Below are 22,462 nucleotides of genomic sequence, written 5' to 3' on the forward strand. Positions count from 1 at the left end.
TGGGAGTCACCCAGGAGACTGACAAACATTCTGAGTCCCTCCCACCGTGTTCCCCTGCTGCCAGGCAACCAGGACAGGCAGCCCCGCTGCTGAACAGCCGCATCTGTCCCCTGGACCCTCCCTCTCCCGAGCCCCTCGCCTTCTTCAGCTTGCTGGGTTCAACCTTGTAAAATAAAACACTCCTTTTAATGTAAAAAATCATCCGAACACCCTTGCACTCTCTAATTCCTCTCCAAAGCCTCGGGAGCTAAAAAGGTAGGTGGTTTTCAGTTGGGCATCTCTAGAGAGGTTCGCATTGCGCAGTGCAGAGCCCACCCCACTGCACCTGGGGCTCTTGCACACAGTAGGGGCAGTCACTAAACCATCAGGTACTCCTTTCAGTGCAATGACCCACGGATCTCCTACCAGGACACTGCCGCCCAGGGTTTTGTGCGACCAGCCACTGGAGATGAAACAACGAGTCTTTCTGCTCGGAGCTGCTCAGTGACTCAGTGAAGTGGCTGGTTGTCCCTGTACACTGTAGGACATCCCACAGCCTCCGCCGCCCTGTGCAGGCAGGCACCTTCCATGGCCGGGCTAGGGGACAGGCTCCCTGACCTCGGCAGAGCCAGTCCCGGGAAGCGTGGCTCCCAGGCCAGCGGGTCACCTCCAGGGTCCAGCCTGCTCTGCCCTCGCTCCGCTCGTTGGCACACGAGGGGATTTAGTTCATCTCGCGTGAAATTGCAGAGTCTTAGTTTAGATCAGAAAGCAAGCTTGTTTGTGCCCAAGACTTACGTTTCTGCTGAGTCAGCCCTCCCGGCAGGGCACGTGTACTGGTAAATCGGCCCACCCTTCGCACGCTACAGGTCGGCAGGTCTGTGGGCAAGTTGATTTCAAGCCTTAAAAACTCGCCTGCGATGCTCCCCCTTCTACATATTTCCACAAAGTGTTTGAGGCAGAAACATACTGACTTCATATGTGATGAGTGCGGTGCGTTTATCTGCCGAAAGCAGGCAGGATCTTCCCCAGGGCCAGACCTGGATGTGGGCATCCCCAGGGACTGCTCGGCCATGCAAACTGGCTGTGCAGGTGTTCAGACTACTATGGTGCTATTTTGTTTCCCAGCTCTAGATGGCGCTGGAAGGCACGTGAAAATACTTGAAGCCTCTGATGACCTACAGCTAAAACCATCCTTCCAACTAATTCATTTTTCCACACATCCATCCAACCTCCCTGTGTTCAACCAGGAAAAAAAAAGAAAAGGCATCCATCGTCTGCTCTGGGCATTTGCTAAGAATGCAGAAGTGCACTCTCCTGCTGGAAAGCAGCTCAGGGGAGAGGAGGCGACCTGGGAGTGGCCGCGGTGACATGAAGACACCTGCCCTGAGGGTGCGGCGGGTGGGGTGCCTCTGGGACCCGGTGCAGGGGCCCAGGTGGGTGAGCAGCAGTTCTTTGTTGTCAAAGAGGGGGATACCTCATGTGCGGTCACAGCAGCTAATGGGTTGGAAGTTGGTCCAAAATAAACGTGTTCAACCACTGCTTTTTCACTATTAGAACCTGTGCAAAATGGACGAGGTCGAAAGGGTTCTTTACACCTCGGTGCTGTCTGAGCCCTGGGGGTGTCTGAGGGACGCCAGGTGGCCAGGACTTGGACAGCAGCCTGATGGGATAGGGTACAGGGAGGTGTGGGGCCAGGGGCCACAGGGGCGCGCAGGGCAGGTCGGGGGGATGCCAGGGCGGTCCTGTGGATGGCAAGGACCTACTGAAAGATTGCACTTCAGAAGGAGAATTCTTGCGACGTGGCGTGGGGGGCACACGGGGACAGCACTGGGGGTTGGGCTGCCGACCAGCTGCAGGCGCGGGTGAGTGGTGCCCAGCTCTGACTCCGGACCTCTGACCCTGGAGCCGCCTCCACCCTGACGCCATGGAAGGAGCGTCCTCCACTGTCTTTCCCCAGGCCAAGGTGCCAGCAGCTCCCCATCCGTGGCCTCTCGTCTTTCTGGGGTCCCCACGGCCAGTCGTCCCCGCCCTGTCCCATTGTCCTCTCCCCGTCTTTTCCGGCTGTGAAACCGCTGTCCTGGGTCAGGATGGAGGAGCTGGTGACTCCGCATTAAGAATAGTGAAAGCATCTGTGATGTAACGACTTCTCACCTCACATCTTGGTTTTCCAGAAGAATCTAACCATTAACTGAGGGATGGAGGGGCGATGAGAACAGGGTCTCACAGGGGTCTCACCTGGTGAAACCGAGAGGTGGGCATGGCTCCGCCCCCCAGGGGCTCCAGGGAGGGTCTGTCCAGCCTCCTCAGCTCTGGGCTTCTGTCTCCGACTTCAGAGTAAGAGATGAGCAACAGCTGGTTGGTGTTTCTCATACCACAGCTGCTCTTCTGCCTCTGTCCCAGCTACGAGGGACCCTCATGACAGCACCAGGCCACCTGCACACCGGGACACCTGGACACCAGAACACCTGGACACTGGGACACCTGGACACTGGGACACCTGCACTGGTGGAAGGAAGGTTACTTCCTCTACCAGGCGAAGGTCAGCCAATCAGAGCTTCCTTCCACCTGCCACCCCGCCCCACCTCTCCCATAACCTGACATACCACCTGCTCCAGGTATGAGGCCATGGACTTTTCTGGGGACTCTTATTGTGCCAATGGTACCCTTGCCCCAAGAGGAGCTGCACTGAGGCTACGACCCGAGGCTCCGGGCGCAGAGCTGCTGTTGGTGCAGGGACTGCCAGGCGAAGCCGCCGCCAGAGGCAAATGCAGACCCGTCCCGACTCCTGTCCAAGGTGACAGCAGATGGAGCTCAGGCAGAAGCTACAGCAGCGGGCTGGGGATCCTGCTGCTTTGGGGTTTCGTTTGTTTCTGTTTTGTTGTGTTTATGATTGGGGAGATCTGAGCGCGTTCAAGGAACTGGGCTGCAACTGGAAGGAGGAAACATGGAAAATCTACCAACTGGGGACCTTCGGTCCCAGGCCTGGTGTGCGTCTGAAAGGCATGGGCCAGCTGCCTGAGGGACACTAGGTGCACAGGGAACGGCCCTGTCACTGCAGAAAGTGACCCAGAGCCAGACAGACCTCCCAGTCACCTCACTGCTAGGGCGCAGGTGACAGTGAGCCCTGTGTCCCCTCCCCGGTGGTGTCAGGAGCAGGCAGTGGCTTTAGGCCCAGAACCCTGTCCAGAGGGGCTTGTCGGAAGCCCAACACCTAATGTTGTGGCCTCTCAATTTCCCCAGGGGTGGCAGTGGGCGGAGCCAAGACCAGGGACGTCACTGAGACCACAGCAGGGCCACCCTCTCCGTTCACACAGACAGCTGGGGGACAAGGGGACGTGTGACTGTCCACCAGCTGCTTTCAGAAGTACTTGGCCTTGCTGATGACTTCCTGTTCCGTACCCGTACTTTGCACCGTCTGCGTTTTCACTGGGAACAAAGAGTTGTGCACATTTAATGATAAATAGTAGTAAGGATCAGATCTGCTGCACGAAGCAGCCCGGGCCCTGTACCCCCACCAGCCCGGCCCGCTTGCTCGCTCACACTGCCTAAGCTCTGAGTTTCGTCCTCACCTTTCAATTCGGGCCGTGACCGGCCTAATTCACAGTGTGGTTGTGAGGACTGTGTTCATACAAACACCACCTAGAGGGCCTGGCAAATACGTGCTTCCGGTGTGTTCACCTCCAGTATGTCAGTCGGGGCGTGAGGCCCATGACCGGATGGATGGTCCCCGGCAACCTGTCACCGACAGGGAGCAGCAGAGCTTCTCCTACAGACGAGGGGGCACCGGACCTCCTAGTGAGGCGCTAAGGACGCAGGGAGTGTGAGCTCACTCCGGTGGAGCACCCGGTGTGGCCTCTCGTGGGAGTGCGTGGACAGCTGCGAGGGCCACGTACTGCCTGCGGCTGAGCCCCGGGAGCCGGGAGTGTGCCAGGTCCCCACGTGCCTGCCCATGGACTTGACTCACTCGGTCTCGCAAGAAAGGACCCAGCAGAAGACCATGGCGAACTCTGGGGGCGGGGGGACATCAAACATAGCACAGGGGCCTAAGTCAACTTCTATTTTTAAGAACTAAAAATTCTTCCCACTGAGCCACGAGGGTGCGAACATAAGGACACAAGATGGCTTTTTCCGAGAGAGTGACGGAGAGGCTGTCAGAAGAGGCAGCAGGCGCCTGCTCCTGTGGCCTCGGTAGCAGAACTAGGATCTTGGAAGAGAAATTATAAAGCTACAGATTTCAGGACAGTTTCCATAGAACTTTCTGGCAACTAGAGCTGCCCAACAAGGCCTGGTTTACATCACGGGAGTGTGTCCTGCACCCCTGGAGAGGGGGGAAGTCGGATGGCCCCCAGTCCCACCCCAAGGCGTGATTTCACGCGGACAAAACTGAGTCACCCACAGGGCTTCGGACCCAGGGCGTTTCAGCGCACGGCTTCTGCGTTGCTGTTGTCAGCGCGGGCCGGGCATCGCTTAACGTCTTTCCTTAACGTGCATTAGCCTCTCTGGGAAAGTGCGCCTTCCCCCGGTGACCGAGCAGTTGGCGGGCTCCAAGCACAAGGGCTCTGCGCCTCCGCAGGCACCCGGCTGGACACATGCAGTGACCGGTAAACATTTGGAAGGGGACGTTTCAAGTCAATTCTGACTTTATTTTCTGGTCACTTCCCTTTCTGTGCCCAACACAGTCAAGGGAGCACCTGCGCTTGTTCGGTGGGAGGTGGGAGGCTTCGGGCTGACCCTCACGGCGGGCCCGGGGAGACGCCGCTGCCGCGTGCTGTCCAGCTCCGCCTCGGACTCAGGGAACGTACGACTGTCAAAAAGGTGCGACTGCCAGGTCTATGACTGTGTAGCGTCCCTCTCCTCTCTCACGGCACCACGACCATGAAGGCTGGGGAGACAGAGGGGCACTGCACGGAGGAGTAACAGCAACATGACAGAGGCTCACGTGGCCTTGAAGGAGCCACATCCCGACCAAGGGGCCTTCCATCCTGTCCGGTCCCCCTCCTCCTCCGCCTGCACGCCCTCCTCTCCTAAGTGGCCAGGATGTATTGTGGAATAAACCTGTCTTGACACGGCACTGCCCTCAAGGACCCCCATCACCACCTTAGGAAAGAGATGGGACAGAGGGCAGGACCCCTCGCAGCCCTCAGGGTACAGTGAGGCTGACGGAAAAGTCAAATGGGCACCCTTAGCATCAGGGTTCAAGTTCAGGTCAGCTGGACAGACCGATCTGCACCTTGAATTACCAATACAGTTATGGATACAATAGCTCGAGACATTTACTTTAACACAGTGAATGTTCTATACGGTTCACGGAAAATAGCCGTGCAACAAAAGGCCCATCTCCAGCCCCCACAGGGTTGTGCCGGGCAGGGTGGGTGGGGCCGGGGGACTCTGTTCAAGGGGCCAGGGACACAGTCATCTGATGAGCAAGGCCGTGGACACCACATGTCACTGATAGGTCTTCACTGCAGGAATTGCTGGTTTTCTCAGCTCCCAGTCTGCTCGTGGTTAGCGAAGGTGCGGGGGGCCGGGGCTGAACTTCACTTCAGTCCTAAATGTCTGTCCTGTGCCCTCCCCCGTGGCATGCAGGGGTGTCCCAGAGCTCTGCAGAGCCACTGGTCACCACGGCTGCACAGTGAGGGGCAGCCTAGAACCCTCCTCACTGCAGCAGAAAGAACCCCAGCACCTACAACACTCATGTGGCGGACTAGTCCCACTGGGCCTCGAGGGTGTGACCGTCCCAGGCCCCTGCTGGCCGGGCAGCCACCGCAGGAGCCCTGGCTCGGCCTCAGGGTCATCAGCTCCGCGACCTGAAGCAGCCCTTCTGGAGGACCACAGCCCCCCACCGAGCCCCCACCCCCTGAAATCACACAACCACGGAGTCAGGAGCTCATCTAAGGAAACTGAGCGTTCCCATCTCAGCCTTTCTGCTGGCACACAGCGGAGCAAGCATCCGACATCGCTTGCACGGGAACGTGGTGCCTCCTAGCAACAGGGCCTGGGGCGTCTGCCTCGGAACTTCCTGCAGCCCCTGTGCCTCCTGGACACGCAGACGCCTCTTACCTTCCCCACAAATGACAGCACGTGGTCACAGTGAACGGTGGTGTTTTAAAAACTCTGTATTCAATTATTCACACTGAAGGGTAGCCATTAAAATTATGAACATCTCTAAATATATTCCATGTATCGTACATATATATACTTTATATGTATAGTTACATATCGACAAGACTTCTCGCTGCTCCTTAGCGTGAGTGGAACAAAGGCAGGCTTCGCAACGCCACGCCCGTGTAGGCGTGCAAACCGGCTGCTTGAGCGACGGGTTTATTTACAACTCGCCTTAGGTTATAATAAATGGTTATTGTGCTATTGTACAAACAGGACAGGAAAGGGTTCTTTTAAATACAAAGACTGCAAACGGATACATGAAAAATTACACACATGTACAGTATGTATAATTATAATGCAAAGTTAAGACCTCTTTAAGTTATTGCACTTGTGCATTTTACAAAGATTTTTGTTACACGTATAAAATAATTTTTTTTTTGAAATTTACTCACTCGTCAACTACAATGCAGTTGGATATGGTTAACTTGAAATTCTCCTTCTTCCAAAAGAGAGCCTGTGGGCACTTGGGGTGCAGACCCACTGACTAGGAGCCGATGTGGGGGCGCTGCAGTCTGGAGCCCGGGGACCCCGCCCCACACGGGCAGTGCGGCCCAGCAGGGAGGCAGTCGCCAGCAGACTCTCGGCGGCCTGAGCCAGGCGGGCATACACGTTCAGGCAGACTTGTAAAGAAAGTCACCTTTTCTTTTCAGAAAGAGTCAAAATGCTGCATTTCTACAAATTTTGGTAACTGTTTCACAGTGTCTGGAGGCAGCGTATCATTTCAGACGGGGCACAGGTTGCATCTGGTAACAGGTGGGGGCGTGGCATAGCCTTGCCTTCTGCAGATTAATGCACTGTCCTTTCAGCTGGCACGCTGACTGGACACAGGGACAGTGGCCGCACACGCAGCTGGGGAAGGCAACGGCCCCACACGTCACTGACACGGACCAGCTGACATGGCAGCTAGGCCTGCGATGCCCGCCACAGCATGGCATTTTAGGTGGGCTGGAGCCCTAGATCACACATGTTGAAAACTTCCGTTATAACAGCAGCAATGCAAAGCGTCCATTCTAACTTCTGCAGACAGGCCGCACCGCACAGGCAGGAGCCGAAAGCCGGCCCGAGCACCCGACCTCTCCACTCCGCCGCCTGCCGAGTGCCAGGGGGCCCAGCCTGGCCTGCCGAGCCAGCGGGGCTGCAGGCCGGCAGTCACCCCGCTCTGCCCCCACCCTCCACATAAAGCACGGTCCCAGGGAGGAAGAAGCTTAGCATCTGAGTGAAGAGAAGGATGCTGCTTCCGATTTTAAACGTTTCTTGGGAAACATCTATGTGTTTCTCTTCATTCCATCTTTTGTTGATGATTTAGAACCAGAACGGGACTGGTTCTTGTCACTGTTTTTATCATCACAGAAACGCATCTAATGCTTCAAACAATCAAAACATCTAGTTTTAAAAAAAGACAGAAAACAAGAAGTGTACTTACTGGATTGGGGAGCACTAATTAATTAAAACTTAGGACAAGTCTTTAAAGAAATCGGCAAAGTGAGCGTCAGGAGCAACACTTCTGCAAAGGTAACAGTATGGCAGCCACGTGCTGCTGACAAGCCCGGGCAACATAACCGCCGGCATGCTCGCCACTCGCATTTTACGGTGACTTGAAACTCAGACTGATACTTGCAATAGAAGGGGTTTGCTCACATGACTAAATCAATGTCTTTAAAGAATTAAACCCTAAATCAGCAAAGTGTAGAAAGCAAACACGTGTTAGAAATATATAAAGATAGAAGTGGTTTTCAGAACTGAAACCATGCACATGTGCCTGGAGCCGGGCAAAGCCACGTCACCACCAGAACAAGACCGGGCTGTTCGCGGGTGCCACTCGCAGCGGCAAACGTGGGTAAATCAAGTCACACACAGGAACCTGTCAGAGGACAGAGGTCCTGGTCATTCAGCTCGGTGACTTTGACCAAGGATAGGTCCCTTTCAGTGTCTTCAATTACAGTTAGGCAAGAAAAGCAAAATAAGAAACAGATGGATGAAGATAAAAAATTACAGTATTTAACATAAAGGCACGGGCAAGGCGTGGTGAATAACTGAGCCCTATTTAAAGCTCAAACCTTAATGTCGAGTCCAAAGGCCAGAACGTAATACTCAAAACTAAGCTTATGGTTAAAACCTGTAGTGAAGGATGTGCAGGGCCACACTGCGTGGTGTACAAGCAGGTCTAGTGAGCCCGCACATTCCCACGAAGCACAGTCCACCGAGACTGTGCGAAAGTTTTTTAAAAATCTAAGAACCATGCTAAAAAGAGGAAACCTACACTGAACGAGTCTCGTATCGAGGGAGTTCTGTTCTGTGGCTGTGAAGAGCCACCTTGCATGGCCTCATCTGCACGAGGGACGGTCAGAGAGGAGGGGAGACGGGGGCTGCGTGCACGCCCCTTAGAAACAGCCGTGGCTGGGAGACGGGCCTTCCCCGACCATCCCTTTCCAAGCCCACAGCACTTCCTGTAAAGTGTGCCACAGCCACGCACGAAGAAGACGCCTGCATTTTTCAGAACGGCGTTCCGCTGCCCAAGGTCTGTATTTCATGTTGTCGGCGTGCATTTCCAAGTAAATTCCCACTCAGAAAATATGCTCGTTATCTCTGAAAAAATAATGGAGTAACTGCATTTGATAGTAAAAACTATGTCTATTGTAAATCAGCACAACCAATGAAAATGTCTGGAAAGCCAACATTCTACCAATACTCATGGCTGGTTACCAAGTTTAAACTGAACAGGAAAATTTAGCCCAACAGAAAATACCAGCTTAACGGGCAACTCATCAAAACTTTTGGTAATAAAAACCATCTACTCTTTTCAGAAAACATTTGGGGGGAAAAAGGTGAGACCACCACTATAAAGTGTGCCTGATAAATATATCTGCCAAAATAATGGAAAAATACTCCTGTTTTTTTCCTCAAAAGCAGACTATTAACTAAATATCGCTTTATCCTGGGACCACTGACTTTAGACAAACCTGTGATTCCTAGGTGAACCATACGCATGGCGAAAGCAGTACTAACAGTTAGCACTCGAATACAGCCCTAGGCTCCAACTGTTCCTACTACGACAGGATTTCACAAGAAACCAACCAACAATAAACCCACACACGTTTGGGGGGAACTGTTTACGAGTCCACAAAATACACCTGGCTATATCTAAGTAAAAGAATATTCTGCAATCATCTAGTGGAATAGCAACCTTCAAATGCAAAGTAGCCACTGGACCCCCGTGAGCTGTGTTCTGTGCTGAGCAGCGGAGTTCAGGCCTCTTCTGCCACCAGCCCTTGCAAGCAGACTGCGTCCCGAACGACATTCACCCCCCTCGAGACGCAGTCTCCAACTTAATCAGCCGGCTAAATTTGCCTCTGTGGCTGAGGCTGAATTTGTTGATGAAGTTTCATAAATTTAGATGCCAAAAAGTATGAAATTTTTAAAAACTCACTTCTATGAAAAGACTAACATGAAAGGGTGCTGTCTAGTCAGTATTTTGTCCAACACTTTTACATTCTTCAACATGAAAAATCACTATTTTTAAGAACGTGGCTGATTATTTTTCATAGATGGGTTTGCTTCTCTCCCACACACATGTATTCGTGTCTACACACATGTGTATCTACATGCACCCATGTGTGCCACTATATACACGTGTATCTACACACCCATGTGTGCTGCATACGCGTGCATGCATGCATCCGTGTGTGCAGCTACACACACGTATCTACATGCGCCCATGCGTGCAGCTACATAAACATGTGTATCTACATGCATCCATGTGTGCGGCTACATGCATGTGTGTACCTGGCCAGAACGGTATTTCTCTCTCCGGCTGTTTCTCCCCCCCCACCCCCCGTGTAATCGCCACAGCAGCGGGGGCCCCGTGGAGGGGAGATGGCAACTTGCAGAATCCCGTAAGGAAACTGAACACATGGTGTTACTTTAAAAAAAAGAACAATGTTTTTATGTAGAGCTCTCTTTGCTGCAACATAAATAAACCCTGTCGTAGAAACAACTGATTTGTTTTTGCAAAAACCAAACTCATAGGAGCACTGTGTACAGACAGTATTGAGTATGTGGAAGAATAGTCTGAAATTTATTTTATTAGAAGTATTATCCCGGTTTCCTGCCACAGAAAGAGCGGGTTTGCTGTGGGTCAGCCTGCCACGTGCTGAGGCTCTCAGCTAACTCCTTCAGGTCAGGGCTACCCGCGGCTTCCGAGTTCGGAGGCTGCCGTGTCACTGCGCTATGGTGGCGCTGGGCCCGCAGTCTTTGTAGGAAAGGTTCCACACGACCACCACCTCTGTGTGCTCTCGGGGTGCGGAGTGGCGTCAGCCAAAAATGGTGCAGGAGAAACCCCCCACCTGCAGGTCTCTCTGCAGACACTGGGGGCCGGGCAGAGCGGAGCACAGGGTTCGGCGCTGATCACTCTCTGGCTCCCGTCCTTCCCTGTCGTGGACCGGGACCTGGCGAGGCAAGACTGCGTAGCAGGAGGAGGGGGGCGGGGAGATGCTGCAGCAGGTGAAAGACAAATTACAGAAGACAAAGTTGATGGTTTAATTTGATCTTAGGGGAAATGAATGCTGATGAAATAATTTGTTGAATAAACCTTTCATTCTCAATGTGACTCTAAAATTCTGCAATGACAAAGTGAAAATATAAAGAAATCATTATTCGAAATTCACATTTTCATCCTAAGACTTGTCCATTAAAAAAAATCATATGCCTTGCTTTTATTTTGTTCCTTATGCAAAATGACTAGTGAATTTGCCAGGACTGCAATGAAAGATTTTTTTAAAATACTCTTTGACGTCCTCTGAATCAATACTGGGACTTCTGCAGCGGACCAGAGTGCGAGCCGGCAGCTCTTCTCGGGACGGGAAGCCTGCTGCCCGCGGCGTTCAGCGTGCTCACCTGAGCCCCTGCATACACACGGAGGGCCCACGGCAGACCCCTGCCTTCTAGTCCATCAAGCTCGGAAGCTGGAACCCGTCCTCCATCACTGATTGCAGAAAGAGCCTCTCGGGTGGCAGCCTCGGTGACATAGGTCCCGAGGCTGGCTGCTACAATTCACGCTACTTACAAGCAGACCACACAGGAGCGTCCACAATAGTAATGTGTAAAAATTCCTATTTATAACCAACAACATCGAAGCGACACTGGAGCTAAAGCCAAAGTACAGCATCGTCATAGTACCATTTTACACCCTCCCTAGAGAGACGCAGTGGGAAGGACCCCGGGCCGCCTTCCGTCCATCCCCGCGAGGCCTGAGCAGTGTCAGCCTGCTGGGAAAGGCCGGCCTGCGAGGCCAGTGCAGCCCCCTGGATGCAGCTTTCTGGCCCCAGGGTCCTGCCGGGCCACTGTCTGGGACTCAACACCGACGAGACGGGTGGGGAGTGGTCTGCGGGGCGGATTTACTCGGTGTGACTTCTGGGCGAGGCTGGCATCCTGGCTTCCAGGTGTAGGTTCCCCCACAAAAATAAACATTAGGAAAGTCAAAGCAGTGGGACGAGCGTCTGCAGGCAGCGCGGCCCGGGTGTCAGTCATCGATCTTGACGGGCAGCGTCTCCGAGGGGCCGGGGGCCGCCGGCTGGGAAGTCAGCCACACTGGGCTCTCCTCCCCGCGGATCACCTTCTCCCACTGGCTGAGGTTGTTCCTAGGAGGTAAGATGCAATGACAGTTGCTGCTGAGACGAGGTTCCAGGACCGCGTTCCAAAGAGGACCGCGTTCCAAAGAGGACCGCGTTCCAAAGAGCACCCCGCCCTGCGGTATCTAATGCTCAGCACCAGGCCTGCAGCGCTGCCCTGCCTCTGACTGGCACTAGCTGGCTGGGCCCAGCAGCCTCCCCTAAGCCTCCCTGAGACACCACAGCTCAGGGTCCCCAGAAGACCTTCAGATCACCGAAGCCTGGGGGCTCCCGGTCCCCGACAGCAAGGGCAGAAAGCAAGCTCAGGAGAGGTCGCTCTGATCAGCCAGAAGGAGTAACAAAGCAATGTGCCATCGGGTTACTGCTGGGTCAGGGGACATCAGGAACCACCAAGGCAACTGGGCTCCAAGGGGTGTCCCTGTCACATGACACTTAAGGTCTTGTAGTGGACTCTGTGTCATATACAAAAAGTCACTGTGAGCTGCCCCTGGTGCGGACTCCTGAGTCTCCCCTGCGCTTCCTGCCCTTCCCTCTCCGTGCCTGTGCTGCCCGCGTGGCTCCTTCAGTCAGGTGCTGGCCATCCCTTGGGGCCCATCTTGCCCAAACTCTTGGTTACAGAGAGCAGGCTGACAGATGTCAGAGGGGCGGGGCTTGTGGGGATGCATGAGAAAGGTGAAGGGGGTAAGCAAGCAACAAAACAAAACAAAACCCAAACAAACAAAACCCCTCACAGACACAGACAACAATCACAGACACAGTCCGCAGAATGGGGACTGGCAGAAGGAAAGGGGGTGGGAGAGGTAGAGGACAGCGTGCGAAGGGGGCAAACGGCGACGGAAGGTGAACACAGTGCAGTGCACACGGGACGTCTTATAGCGCCGTACCCCTGAAACCTGTGTGATTGTATGAGCAATGCCACGCCAGTGAGCTCAATACAAACTTACATAAAAGATGGTGGCAGGTCATGGAGAAATCGGAAGCTGGAATAGGTATCAGACGGCTCCCGTGTCTCTGACGGGCAGCGGATTCCCGTCAGAGAGAAAGGCGATGCCCATTCAAGGCCCTGCTCCATCCTAAGCTGAGCCCCGCTTCTAAGCAGCAGCCTGGACAGACGCTACTGTCCTGTCTTTTCACAAACAGTACGGGAGGCGGGGAGGGGGAGGAGGGTGTCTCTGACTCATCTTTACAAAGTCTCGGTCCTTTCTGGTGATGGAAGGACTCCACATTCCTGACACACACGTGATGCCCAGGCACATGCACAGCCGTGCGATGACGGCACAGAGGCGAGACACAGACACCCACTGCGGAGACCTGGTCTGCCCCCACCCCCACACACCATACCTGCAGGCGCGGAGCAGAGGCTCCGTGGGCGGGAAGATCTGCATGAGGGTGGTGTAGCAGGGGATGGCCACAGCGTTGTAGAAGCCGAGCTGCGCAGACACCAGCAAGAGACACAGCAGTTAGCGCCTGGGGCTGCACCTCACTCCCTGCGTGTGCTGCTCCCTGGGCCTGACCATACAGCCAAGGGGTGAGCTTTGCTATGGGGTAGTGGGCTGCAGACCACCACCGCAGAGTGCGTTTCAAAATGCATTAAACGCACCCTAGAAGTGGAACACAGAAAAATTTAAAACATGTGAAGAAAGCTACTGTAAAACCCCAGTACAACATTCAACGAGATCTACTTATAGGTAAGTCAGGTTATAATTCAGGTGCTGCTCTTATCTCGGGGCAGGCTCGGTGGTCACCCGTAGACGTGCCCAAGCCAAGCCACTGCACCTGCACACAGGTGACCTCGTACTGAGGAACCTGAGTGGTATTTTGTGTGCTTGGTAACCGGCCAGCTTTGGGGGCCTTGCTTGGCCTCCTGAGATTGTATTTACCCCCTCACATCCCTGTTCTGCCCCACAGCACACCCCACTGCCTCTGTCACACCTCTCTCCAGAGTCCGATTCGGTTTTCAGCTCTGGCACTTTTATAAAACAGGTTAAGGAACATTTTTACTAGGAATTCTGGGCCACCAGCAGGTAAATGATGCTAACTCTGACTGGCCTATGGAAGGACAGGTGTATTACTAAGTCCTGCTAGGCTCAGGGCCATCTGATTACTGAGCTAAAGTAACTGCCCAGCGGTTGGCAAACATGGACAAGTTATCACTGGTCCCTTTGGGTGAGGTGACCTCCAAACCATGGCTTGCCAATATTTTCTAAAAAATAAACTTCAATGAGATGTGCCAAAGGATCTGGAAGGGTCGAATCTACTTGGTTCCTCTCTGCTTTCCCCTGCTGCCAGCTCGGCCAGCCTAGTGCTCTCGGCAGAACTGTGTCTATGCTTCTGTCTTCAACGTTACAGCTCATGCAGAGACTCGCCTACTTGAAGGCAGGGTGTCCAGCCTTGTGGCGTCTCTGGGCCACACTGGAAGAAGAAGAGTTGTCTTGGGCCACACGTTAAATACATTGCAACACATAATCACAGAAAAGAAAAACCTCCCGATGTTCTAAGTAACTTCGTGATTTTGTGTGGGGCCGCACGCAGCCCAGGAGCCACAGGTCTGCTCGCAGACCTCCTGGAGCAGAAGATGCCGAGATAAAGATTATATATTGGAAAGTGGAGTATTTTATTATTGCAGCAATGAATAACTTCATAATAATCACAATTTGGAATACAGTTGGTGAAATACTGGTTCACCACAGAAGTGGTTTATTTGAAACTCTCTCACGCATAAATGAACCTGGCATTCTGGAGAAACCAACGCTTCTCGTAATTAAATGACACTGGGACACAGCCCGACCCGGAAGATATTTTCAGCCACCTGTGCGTCCTCAGGTGGGGATGGCCGCTCAACGACCCAGAAAGAGGAACACTGTTAGGTCCCTATCTGAAGGTTGTGTCACAAGATAAGCTCCAGACAAATCGAGGAGCCGAATGTAAAGGGATGGAACTGTGAGAGGACAGAGACCCTGGCGAACTGGACGCTGTCTCAGGGTGGGGCAGCCTTCCACAGTGCTGCAGGGAGGGAGGGTCTCCCCTCCCACGGCACCCACGGCACTCGTGGGAAAGCGCCCTCGTCCACCATGAGAAGCAACTGAACTCAGACTGCACGGGCGGCCTGCATGCTCGGCACAGTGGGCTGGCACAGGCAGAGGCGCTGGTTAGGCACGCGGGGCAGCTGGGCACTGAAGCCACAGCCGGGCCGGGACAAGCGTGTGCAGCCCCTCGCCACGCTGGCACCTTCTGTGCATAGACGTCTGTCCTGACAGGTAATGAACTTAAATAAAGCAGGAAAGTTGGAGAACTTATTCAAAACCATCATCCCGTGAATCTTCTGAAATCATCTCTACGCGGAAGTCTCTGTGATAATTATTTGTCCATAACCAACTTCCTATGGTGACGTTAGGCAATTGGTAGTTTAAAAAGACCGTCATTTTGAGAAATTTATTACACCATGCAAGTACACGCGGCAAATTAACAAGGCCCAAGAACTCTTCAAACATAAAAGAATAACAAATTACATATTTTTATGTATATTCCCTGGAGAGGGAATAATTAATGCCAATTTACAATGAGACAAAACTAAGCATGCACTGAGATACTACGCATTATAGGTTAGGAAAAGCAGACCCAATCAAAATCTATAATGTTGCCCTCCCCCCAAACTCTGTGTATATTCAATGACAAAATATTTTCTGCTTGTTAAGAAAAATTAACAATCACCCTCATCCATCCCCTCAACTTCAAGTCAGAAAAGCGTGCCCGTTCACTGTAATTCCGCCCGGAGCGGGCGCGGATGCCGTGGTTTCCGGGGCCTCGGCTCTGACACCACGGCCATACCCTCGGCTTCCGAGGTCGGCCAGCAGCCTCGGGGACAAAACCAGAGGCTGGAGATACCAGCTAGGAAACCAACTCCCTGTCGGAGCCCACGGTCCCGTCCCTGTCAGCGAGACACCCTAGAGCGCCGAGCACGGGAAGGCTCACTGCAGGGGCAGCAAGCACGGCGGAGAGGCAGGTTTTGCTGGTGCTCAGCCCCTCCGAGATAAACCTCTGGAGTCTCCAAACGCACCGCCAGGCCTGAGACGGCCCAGGCACCGCCCACAACATGCAGGGTGGGGCCTGCTTGCCCTTCACAGGGGACTGAGGACCACCTTCCGGCTCCGCTCATACCTGGCCTTGGGGGACTTCGTCCTTCTTGTCCCTGTCCATCATGGGGATAGGCTGGATCCCCAGCTTCTTCATCTCGTCGCCCTGCAAGAGGTGGGGACAGTCATGTGTTCTCGGCTTGTGGACAGTTACACAATCAGGGCACCCGGGGGCTCTTCCCTGTATTTACAGACTTTCTCCGACATGAAGCTCGTTTTTGGCGACTGACACAACAGAAAGCCCAAAAACGGTAACGTGTTATTACTCAGTTTTATCCCGAGCCCCCCGCCCTGAACGCCCAGAAACCCAGCTGAACTTCTGGGTTTCTTGCTGCAGGAGTGAGAAGCGACAGAAGAGGGGACACAGCAAACAGTGAAGAGAAACAAGAACAAAGCAGGGAGTGACTTCAAGGCTCCCCCACCCCGCGTTTTTAAACGAGTCTCCCACGTGCCGAGCTGGGCGCTGCTGGGCGCTGGGGAGGAGCAGCGGTCGGGACTGTGCTGGAGAAGGTGCGGTGTACCCGGCCACACGTCACCCCCGGGGCTGGCGTTCCTGGCGTTTACTGGGATTTACTGGGATTTACTGTGCTGCAGGCTCTGGGCTGACTAACAGCCTGCACACCTTCTGTCCTCCACGTCTCCCGAAACACTCTGCGTTCAAGCAGCCTTCCAGTGTGCGGGGCCCCAGGGACAGGTGGGTTAAGTTGAACCAGAGAATTCGATTCTACTTACTTATAATTCAGAAAGTAAATTAAGGAGCAAAACAAATTTCTGGTCATTTGGAGAACTCCATCAAGAAAAGGCGTTCAAAAACAAGCACCGCACGTGTCAGGCCGTGACCTCGGACTGGCTGGTCTAGTGACACAGCCTGTGGCACACCGCAGGCACGCTCTTGAATGCCTACGGGCGGGCGTGCGGGACACTCGCTCAGCACCTCCCCCAGGGAGGCGGCCAGTAGTGGTCTTTGAGGGAGCGAAGGACAGACCCGCGCTAGACAAGGAGCAAGGCTGCACTATCACTCGGCAAAGTCGTCCCTGGGCTCTTCCGGGTGAGAGCAGAGAGCTCACACTCATAGTCGAGTCGGGGGCAGTGATAAGTGGCCTCGTTTTTTGTGTGAACGCTGAGCTCCTCAGTGTGGCACTGACTGTAGTGTTAGAAATAACTCGTAGTGTGAGCGACACGTGGTTACTAAGTCACCGATGTGTTTATTCTCTCATTCTCCCATTTCTGCATGTCACCTAACTCACAGAAAAACCAAGGACGTACCTCAGCCCAGAATTCTGCATATATGTCATTTGCCGTCAACTTCGTGACTGGCCACAGCTTCGTCACAGAGCAGAGGTCGCAGGCGGTCATCATCAAGCCAATGACGCGGTCCCTAGAACACAGAGCGCAGACCTGTCAGCGCCTGCCCGTCACACGGGGCCCTGCAGGGCCGGGAGCAAGGCGGTGACATGGGCACCGTGTGTGACAGCGCCCATCCTGTGACCACAGGCAGGTGTCCTGGGGACACTCAGCATCCTCAATGTGACCAGGGGACTCGGCGTGTTTTTGATGAGGTGGCTTCCAAAACACTTTGTGGTTCAAAGGAAAAACGTTTATTTCTGGATTGGGGCTTCTGAAGTAACGAGTGTTATCTGTTTGCTCGACAGGTGAATTCACTTAAACAGAAACAGTAACATGAAGAAAGCTCTTATTCTGTTTACAAACAATTATTTCATGACACTGAAATCATTCAAACGCATTTGATCTATATTTACCAAAAAAATTGGCTAAATATTCTAGTAATCTTTATCTCATAAATATCTCGTACCTCGTAATAGAAAAACCTATGAAACAAAAAAACGCGTTAGTAACTAACTGGACTCTGGGAAACGCCTGGGACCCACTCTCTCGATGGGGACGGCTCCACAGGGAGCAGGTTAGGGCTAGAACGACAATGAACTAGTTATCGTTAGATTTCACTGTCAATATTACTTAGACAAAACAACTGAACAGTACTTACTTTACTATTCACCAATAAGTAAATAAACTAAACTTACACTAAATACTTCTAATAAATAAAGGTACTAATTTTTTACTCTTTAATGACAAATTAGTTACAACGTTTCCAGTTCTGTTTCTAAGTTGTTTAAAGTATTTTTCAAGTACTTAATGTCACACCCTCCCTTTGATGTGCACTTAAGTCTAAATTAAGAAAAGTCTTTGGAACAAGTGAGGCAAAGGAATGTCTTTGAAGGGCGTAGGTATTCCCTGGGATTAAGTCAAAATAAAATAATAAATGTAACTCATATCTTTGGGTGCCGCTATGACCACAATTTCTGGAAAGTAAATAAAAGATGAAGATCATCTTAGCAGACACGGATGATACGATTCAACAGTTACAGTAATTAAACAGTATGATCACAGTGAAAAATTAGATAGTATTCAGATGGCTTAAGGAGTTCCAAGAGTTGGTCAAGCTTATATAAAAAAATAAATTCAATTCAGTGGAAAAATGTATTATTAATTTAGTGGTATTGATTCAACACATCTGGAAGAAAGAGTTATATTCATAAAACTATAACTCCAGAAGAATTAAGCTCTAAAATAAGAATTAAAACTATATAAATACACAAAGAAAAATTTAAGTACTTGTCATATAACCTGAAAGACAAGGAAGGCCTTCTTTAGAAAAACAGGAAATGAGATTTGATAAAAAATGACAGACGTGGCCTCAAGAAATTAAATTTTTTTCAAAAGAAAATCTGGACAAGGGGAGCAAAAGAAAAAATAAACAGGACATCAAAAGGAGAAGTTTTTGCACAGCAAAGAAAACCATCAACAAAATAAAAAGACAATTCACAAAATGGGAGAACATATTCACTGATACCTCTGATAAGGAGTTAATATCCAAAATTTATAAAGAACTTATAAAACTCAACACAGAAAAACCAAACAATCTAATTAAAAAATGGGCAAAGGACCCAATAGACACTTCTCCAAAGAGGACATACAGATGGCCAATGGACATATGAAAATATGCTCAATGTCACCAATCATCAGAGAAATGCAAAATAAAACCACAATGAGATGCAATCTCACACCTGTTGGAATGGCCGTCATCAATAAATCAACAAACAACAAGTACTGGCGAGGATGTGGAGAAAGGGAACCCTTTTGCACTGTTGATGGGAATGCCAACTGGTACAGCCACCGTGGAAAGCAGTATGGAGATACCTCAAAAAATTAAAAATGGACCTGCTTTTCGACCCAGCAATCCCACTTCTGGGAATATATCCAAAGGAACACAAAACACTAATTCAAAAGAACATAAGCACCCCTGTGTTCACTGCAGCATTATTTACAATCTCTAAGTTATGGAAGCAGCCCAAGTGTCCATCAGTAGATGAGTGGATAAAACAACTATGGGACATTTACACAGTGGAATACTACTTGGCCATTAAAAAGAAGAAAATTTCACCCTTTGCAACAGTATGGATGGGCCTGGAGAACATTATGCTAAGTGAAATAAGCCAGTCAGAGAAACACAAATACATGATTAATATACGATTTCACTCACATGTGGAAAATAATGAACAAACTGAACTGAGACTCGCAGATGGAGAGCAGGATGACGGCTAAGGGAGGGGGAGGTTAGGGGGCGGAGGGACTGAGTAAAAAGGGAAAAGGACTCAGGGACAAGGACAACAGTGTGGGGACTGTGGGGGGAGCAGAGTATAAGGGCAATAGATGGTAATGAAAAAATACAATTAAAAATAAAAAACATGTAAACAAGAAAAAAAAGAAAATCTGAATACATTGTGTCGGCCAAAAAGTTCATTTGGTTTTTCCCGGAAGACGGCTCTGGTAGTGCTTGTTCGTCTGTAACTCCATCTGTACCGTGGAGTTACGATATCCATCTGTTCGGCTGCATCGTGACAGCTGTCGTATCAGCGTGCATTGTTTTAAAAACCCACCAAAATTGTTGGACTTTTGTGCAGCCCTTTTAATATTGAAGATGCAAGAAAATATGCAGCATTTCTGGCATATTATGCTTTATTATTTCAAGAAAGGTAAAAATGCAACTGAAACACAAAAAAGTATTTGTGCAGTGTATGGAGAAGGTGCTGTGACCAATCAAATGTGTCAGAAGTGGTTTGTGAAGTTTTGTGCTGGAGGTTTCTCACTGGGCCATGTGCCCCAGTTGGATAGACTAAAGTTGATTGCGATCAAATCGAGACACTGACTGAGAACAACTGATGTTATCCCATGTGGGAGCTAACGAAAACACTCAAAATATCCAATCAATAAATCTATTGGTGAAAATGAAAATATGTACCTTTTATTTTTACAGAAAAAAACTAAATGAACTTTTTGGCCAATCCAAAAATTATTGAAAAATCACCTGAAAAAAATAATTGTAACATATAACAGAAAATTTCAATATCCTTAACAAAACTATACATTGCCAACTGATTTATAAAAAACTAAACAATTCAACAAAAATAAGGAAGAGCTATGAGGCGGCGAAAACACAGGCAGGAGCAGAAGTCAGCGAACGCGGAAAGACCCCCAGTGCGGCGAGCTGTCAGGGACCAGCACCGTCAGTGGGACAGGTCTCCCCCGTGTGAGAAGGTGGGTGTTTCCACTGTCTTCCTAGAAAATTCGTGTGTGTATCCATTTCTAACATGTGTACGTACATGCTATGTGTTTTTCAAAGGGCCAGTAGGTAAGACTATATAGGCAAGAGTTAATGCAGCATTATTTATGATGCAAAGATCTTTCTAGAACTTTGCACTATACGTGACAGATTTAAATAAATCTTTGCATAGTTCAGAGTTATAGGACTCTGAAAAAAGAGATATACCTGGCAAAGTCACACTTTTGTTCTGAGAAATGTGAGAGGAAAAGTGTGCGCACATGTACATGCATGTGCACACACGTGCACTGCACACAGAGCCTGGTGCCCCCGCCCTGAGGGCCCTGAACCTCCTCGTGCGGGCCCCATGCTCCCGAGGCAAAGCTTCGATGCCACGCGGCCTGCTGCCTGCTTCTGACCGTGCAGGATCTGCTACCCCGAGGCCCGGGACTAGCGCACGCACTTCCAGAGCGGTGAGGCGGGACTCCAGTCTCGTGCGTCCGTCGCGTGAGCTCGGTCAGCGCAGTCGCAGCCTGTGGGCCCAGGCCGACGCGTGGCACTGTTAGGAAGTCTGCCAAGGGCTCCGCTCTGAACACGTCTCCCGTGAGACCCACGGGAGGTCTAACTCATATTCCCGGTGCCCTCCCAATACACTGTCAGAAATTTTGCCAAGTACAAATACTCAAAGTCAATCAAAAGTGCACAAAACACAAAACATATATACACATATTTACATTCCACTTTCAAATATAAATTCATGGCATATTACATTTCTGTTTTTAAATATACATTTACTCCAGATCACACTTCCTGGGCTTCTAACCTTTTAAAGATTCGCTTTACCTGTGTGATTGGTTATTAAGGTTCAGCGACCCGGTCTGGTACATCTCCTCCAGCTGCTTCCGGTTCCCGAAGTAGAGAGCGAGGTCGGTGGCGATGATGGCTTTGCGGATGATCTCAAGCACCTGTTCGTACTCGCTGGAGCTCAGGGTGGAGAAGATGTTGTGCCCTTCCAGCTAGAGGAGAAACACAGAGAAACACCACCAATGACACACACCAGCTCGGGTCCTCGGATGTTGTCACTGCCTTGAAATGAGAGTCAGTCAGAGGCATCTGGCCCACAAATGACAGGGTTGGGGGAACAAATGAAGTGACTGAGGGAATTCACGTTTTGGCATCTCTGAGCTACACCAGTGAAGCCATCCCTTCAGTGAGCTATTTAAACCACAGTAACATCGTTTGCTACCACAAAATCCCAGCGATTTAACTATGTACCTAGTTTGGGGACATTTCTAATAAGTAATTAAAGGATTGTAAAATGTAAAATATTTCAGTAAAAAACTTTTCTTCTTAAATTAACAGTGGTAGTAATTTTTATATTACACTGGAAATTATTGGGCTTAGAGAGTCATCTCTATCCCTGCCCACTTCCACACGCCTAACGAATAACCTGAGTGCTGTTTCTTCATCCGCAAAGAAAACGCCCCACAGCCTCAGAATACAGTGTCCCTCGGCCCCTGGAAAGTTCTCCCCACGGGCCAGGACCTCGACACACACCGGTCATCAAGCGGGGCAATCCCTCCCCTCTGTCCTCAGGGAGCTGGACTCAGCGTGCATGTCTCCCAACAAGCCTGGAAGGGAATCTTTTAAAAACTCTTCGCAGTAATTCCTCCCTCTGAGAACTTAAGTTTTATTTGTAATTGAGACAAAAATGGGTTTTTTCAAACAGAAAGATTGAAATGATTAAGATGCATTAAGTTTGTGTGCTCATCGATTATTTTTAATTACTTCATCATCAGCCATTGCAGCCCTACCTGCAGCTGATTTTTAACTTTTTCCCTGTTGTAAGCCAGGATTACAGGCTGACAAAACACACGGAAACTTGAAATCATTAAAGTGCACTTGTTCACACAACCGGACGTCTCCGTAACGCGCAG

General features: G+C 50.8%; 1 protein-coding gene across 1 annotated transcript in view; it reads right to left on the reverse strand.

Moving 5' to 3' along the window:
* Nucleotides 1-6,064: 6,064 nt before the first annotated feature.
* The window catches only part of PDE10A (phosphodiesterase 10A), a 177,127-nt gene continuing 160,729 nt past the window's right edge, over nt 6,065-22,462 (reverse strand). The window contains exons 18-22 of the mRNA XM_045188968.2: nt 21,369-21,541; nt 17,171-17,282; nt 15,930-16,010; nt 13,113-13,201; nt 6,065-11,780 (exon numbers count right to left, since the gene is read on the reverse strand). Coding sequence (XP_045044903.2) covers nt 11,663-11,780; nt 13,113-13,201; nt 15,930-16,010; nt 17,171-17,282; nt 21,369-21,541 — 573 coding nt within the window. The 3' untranslated portion in view covers nt 6,065-11,662. The remainder of the gene's footprint in view (nt 11,781-13,112; nt 13,202-15,929; nt 16,011-17,170; nt 17,283-21,368; nt 21,542-22,462) is intronic.

The sequence above is a fragment of the Desmodus rotundus genome, chromosome 11 (assembly GCF_022682495.2).
Source record: "Desmodus rotundus isolate HL8 chromosome 11, HLdesRot8A.1, whole genome shotgun sequence".
NCBI classification, from domain to species: Eukaryota; Metazoa; Chordata; class Mammalia; order Chiroptera; family Phyllostomidae; genus Desmodus; species Desmodus rotundus.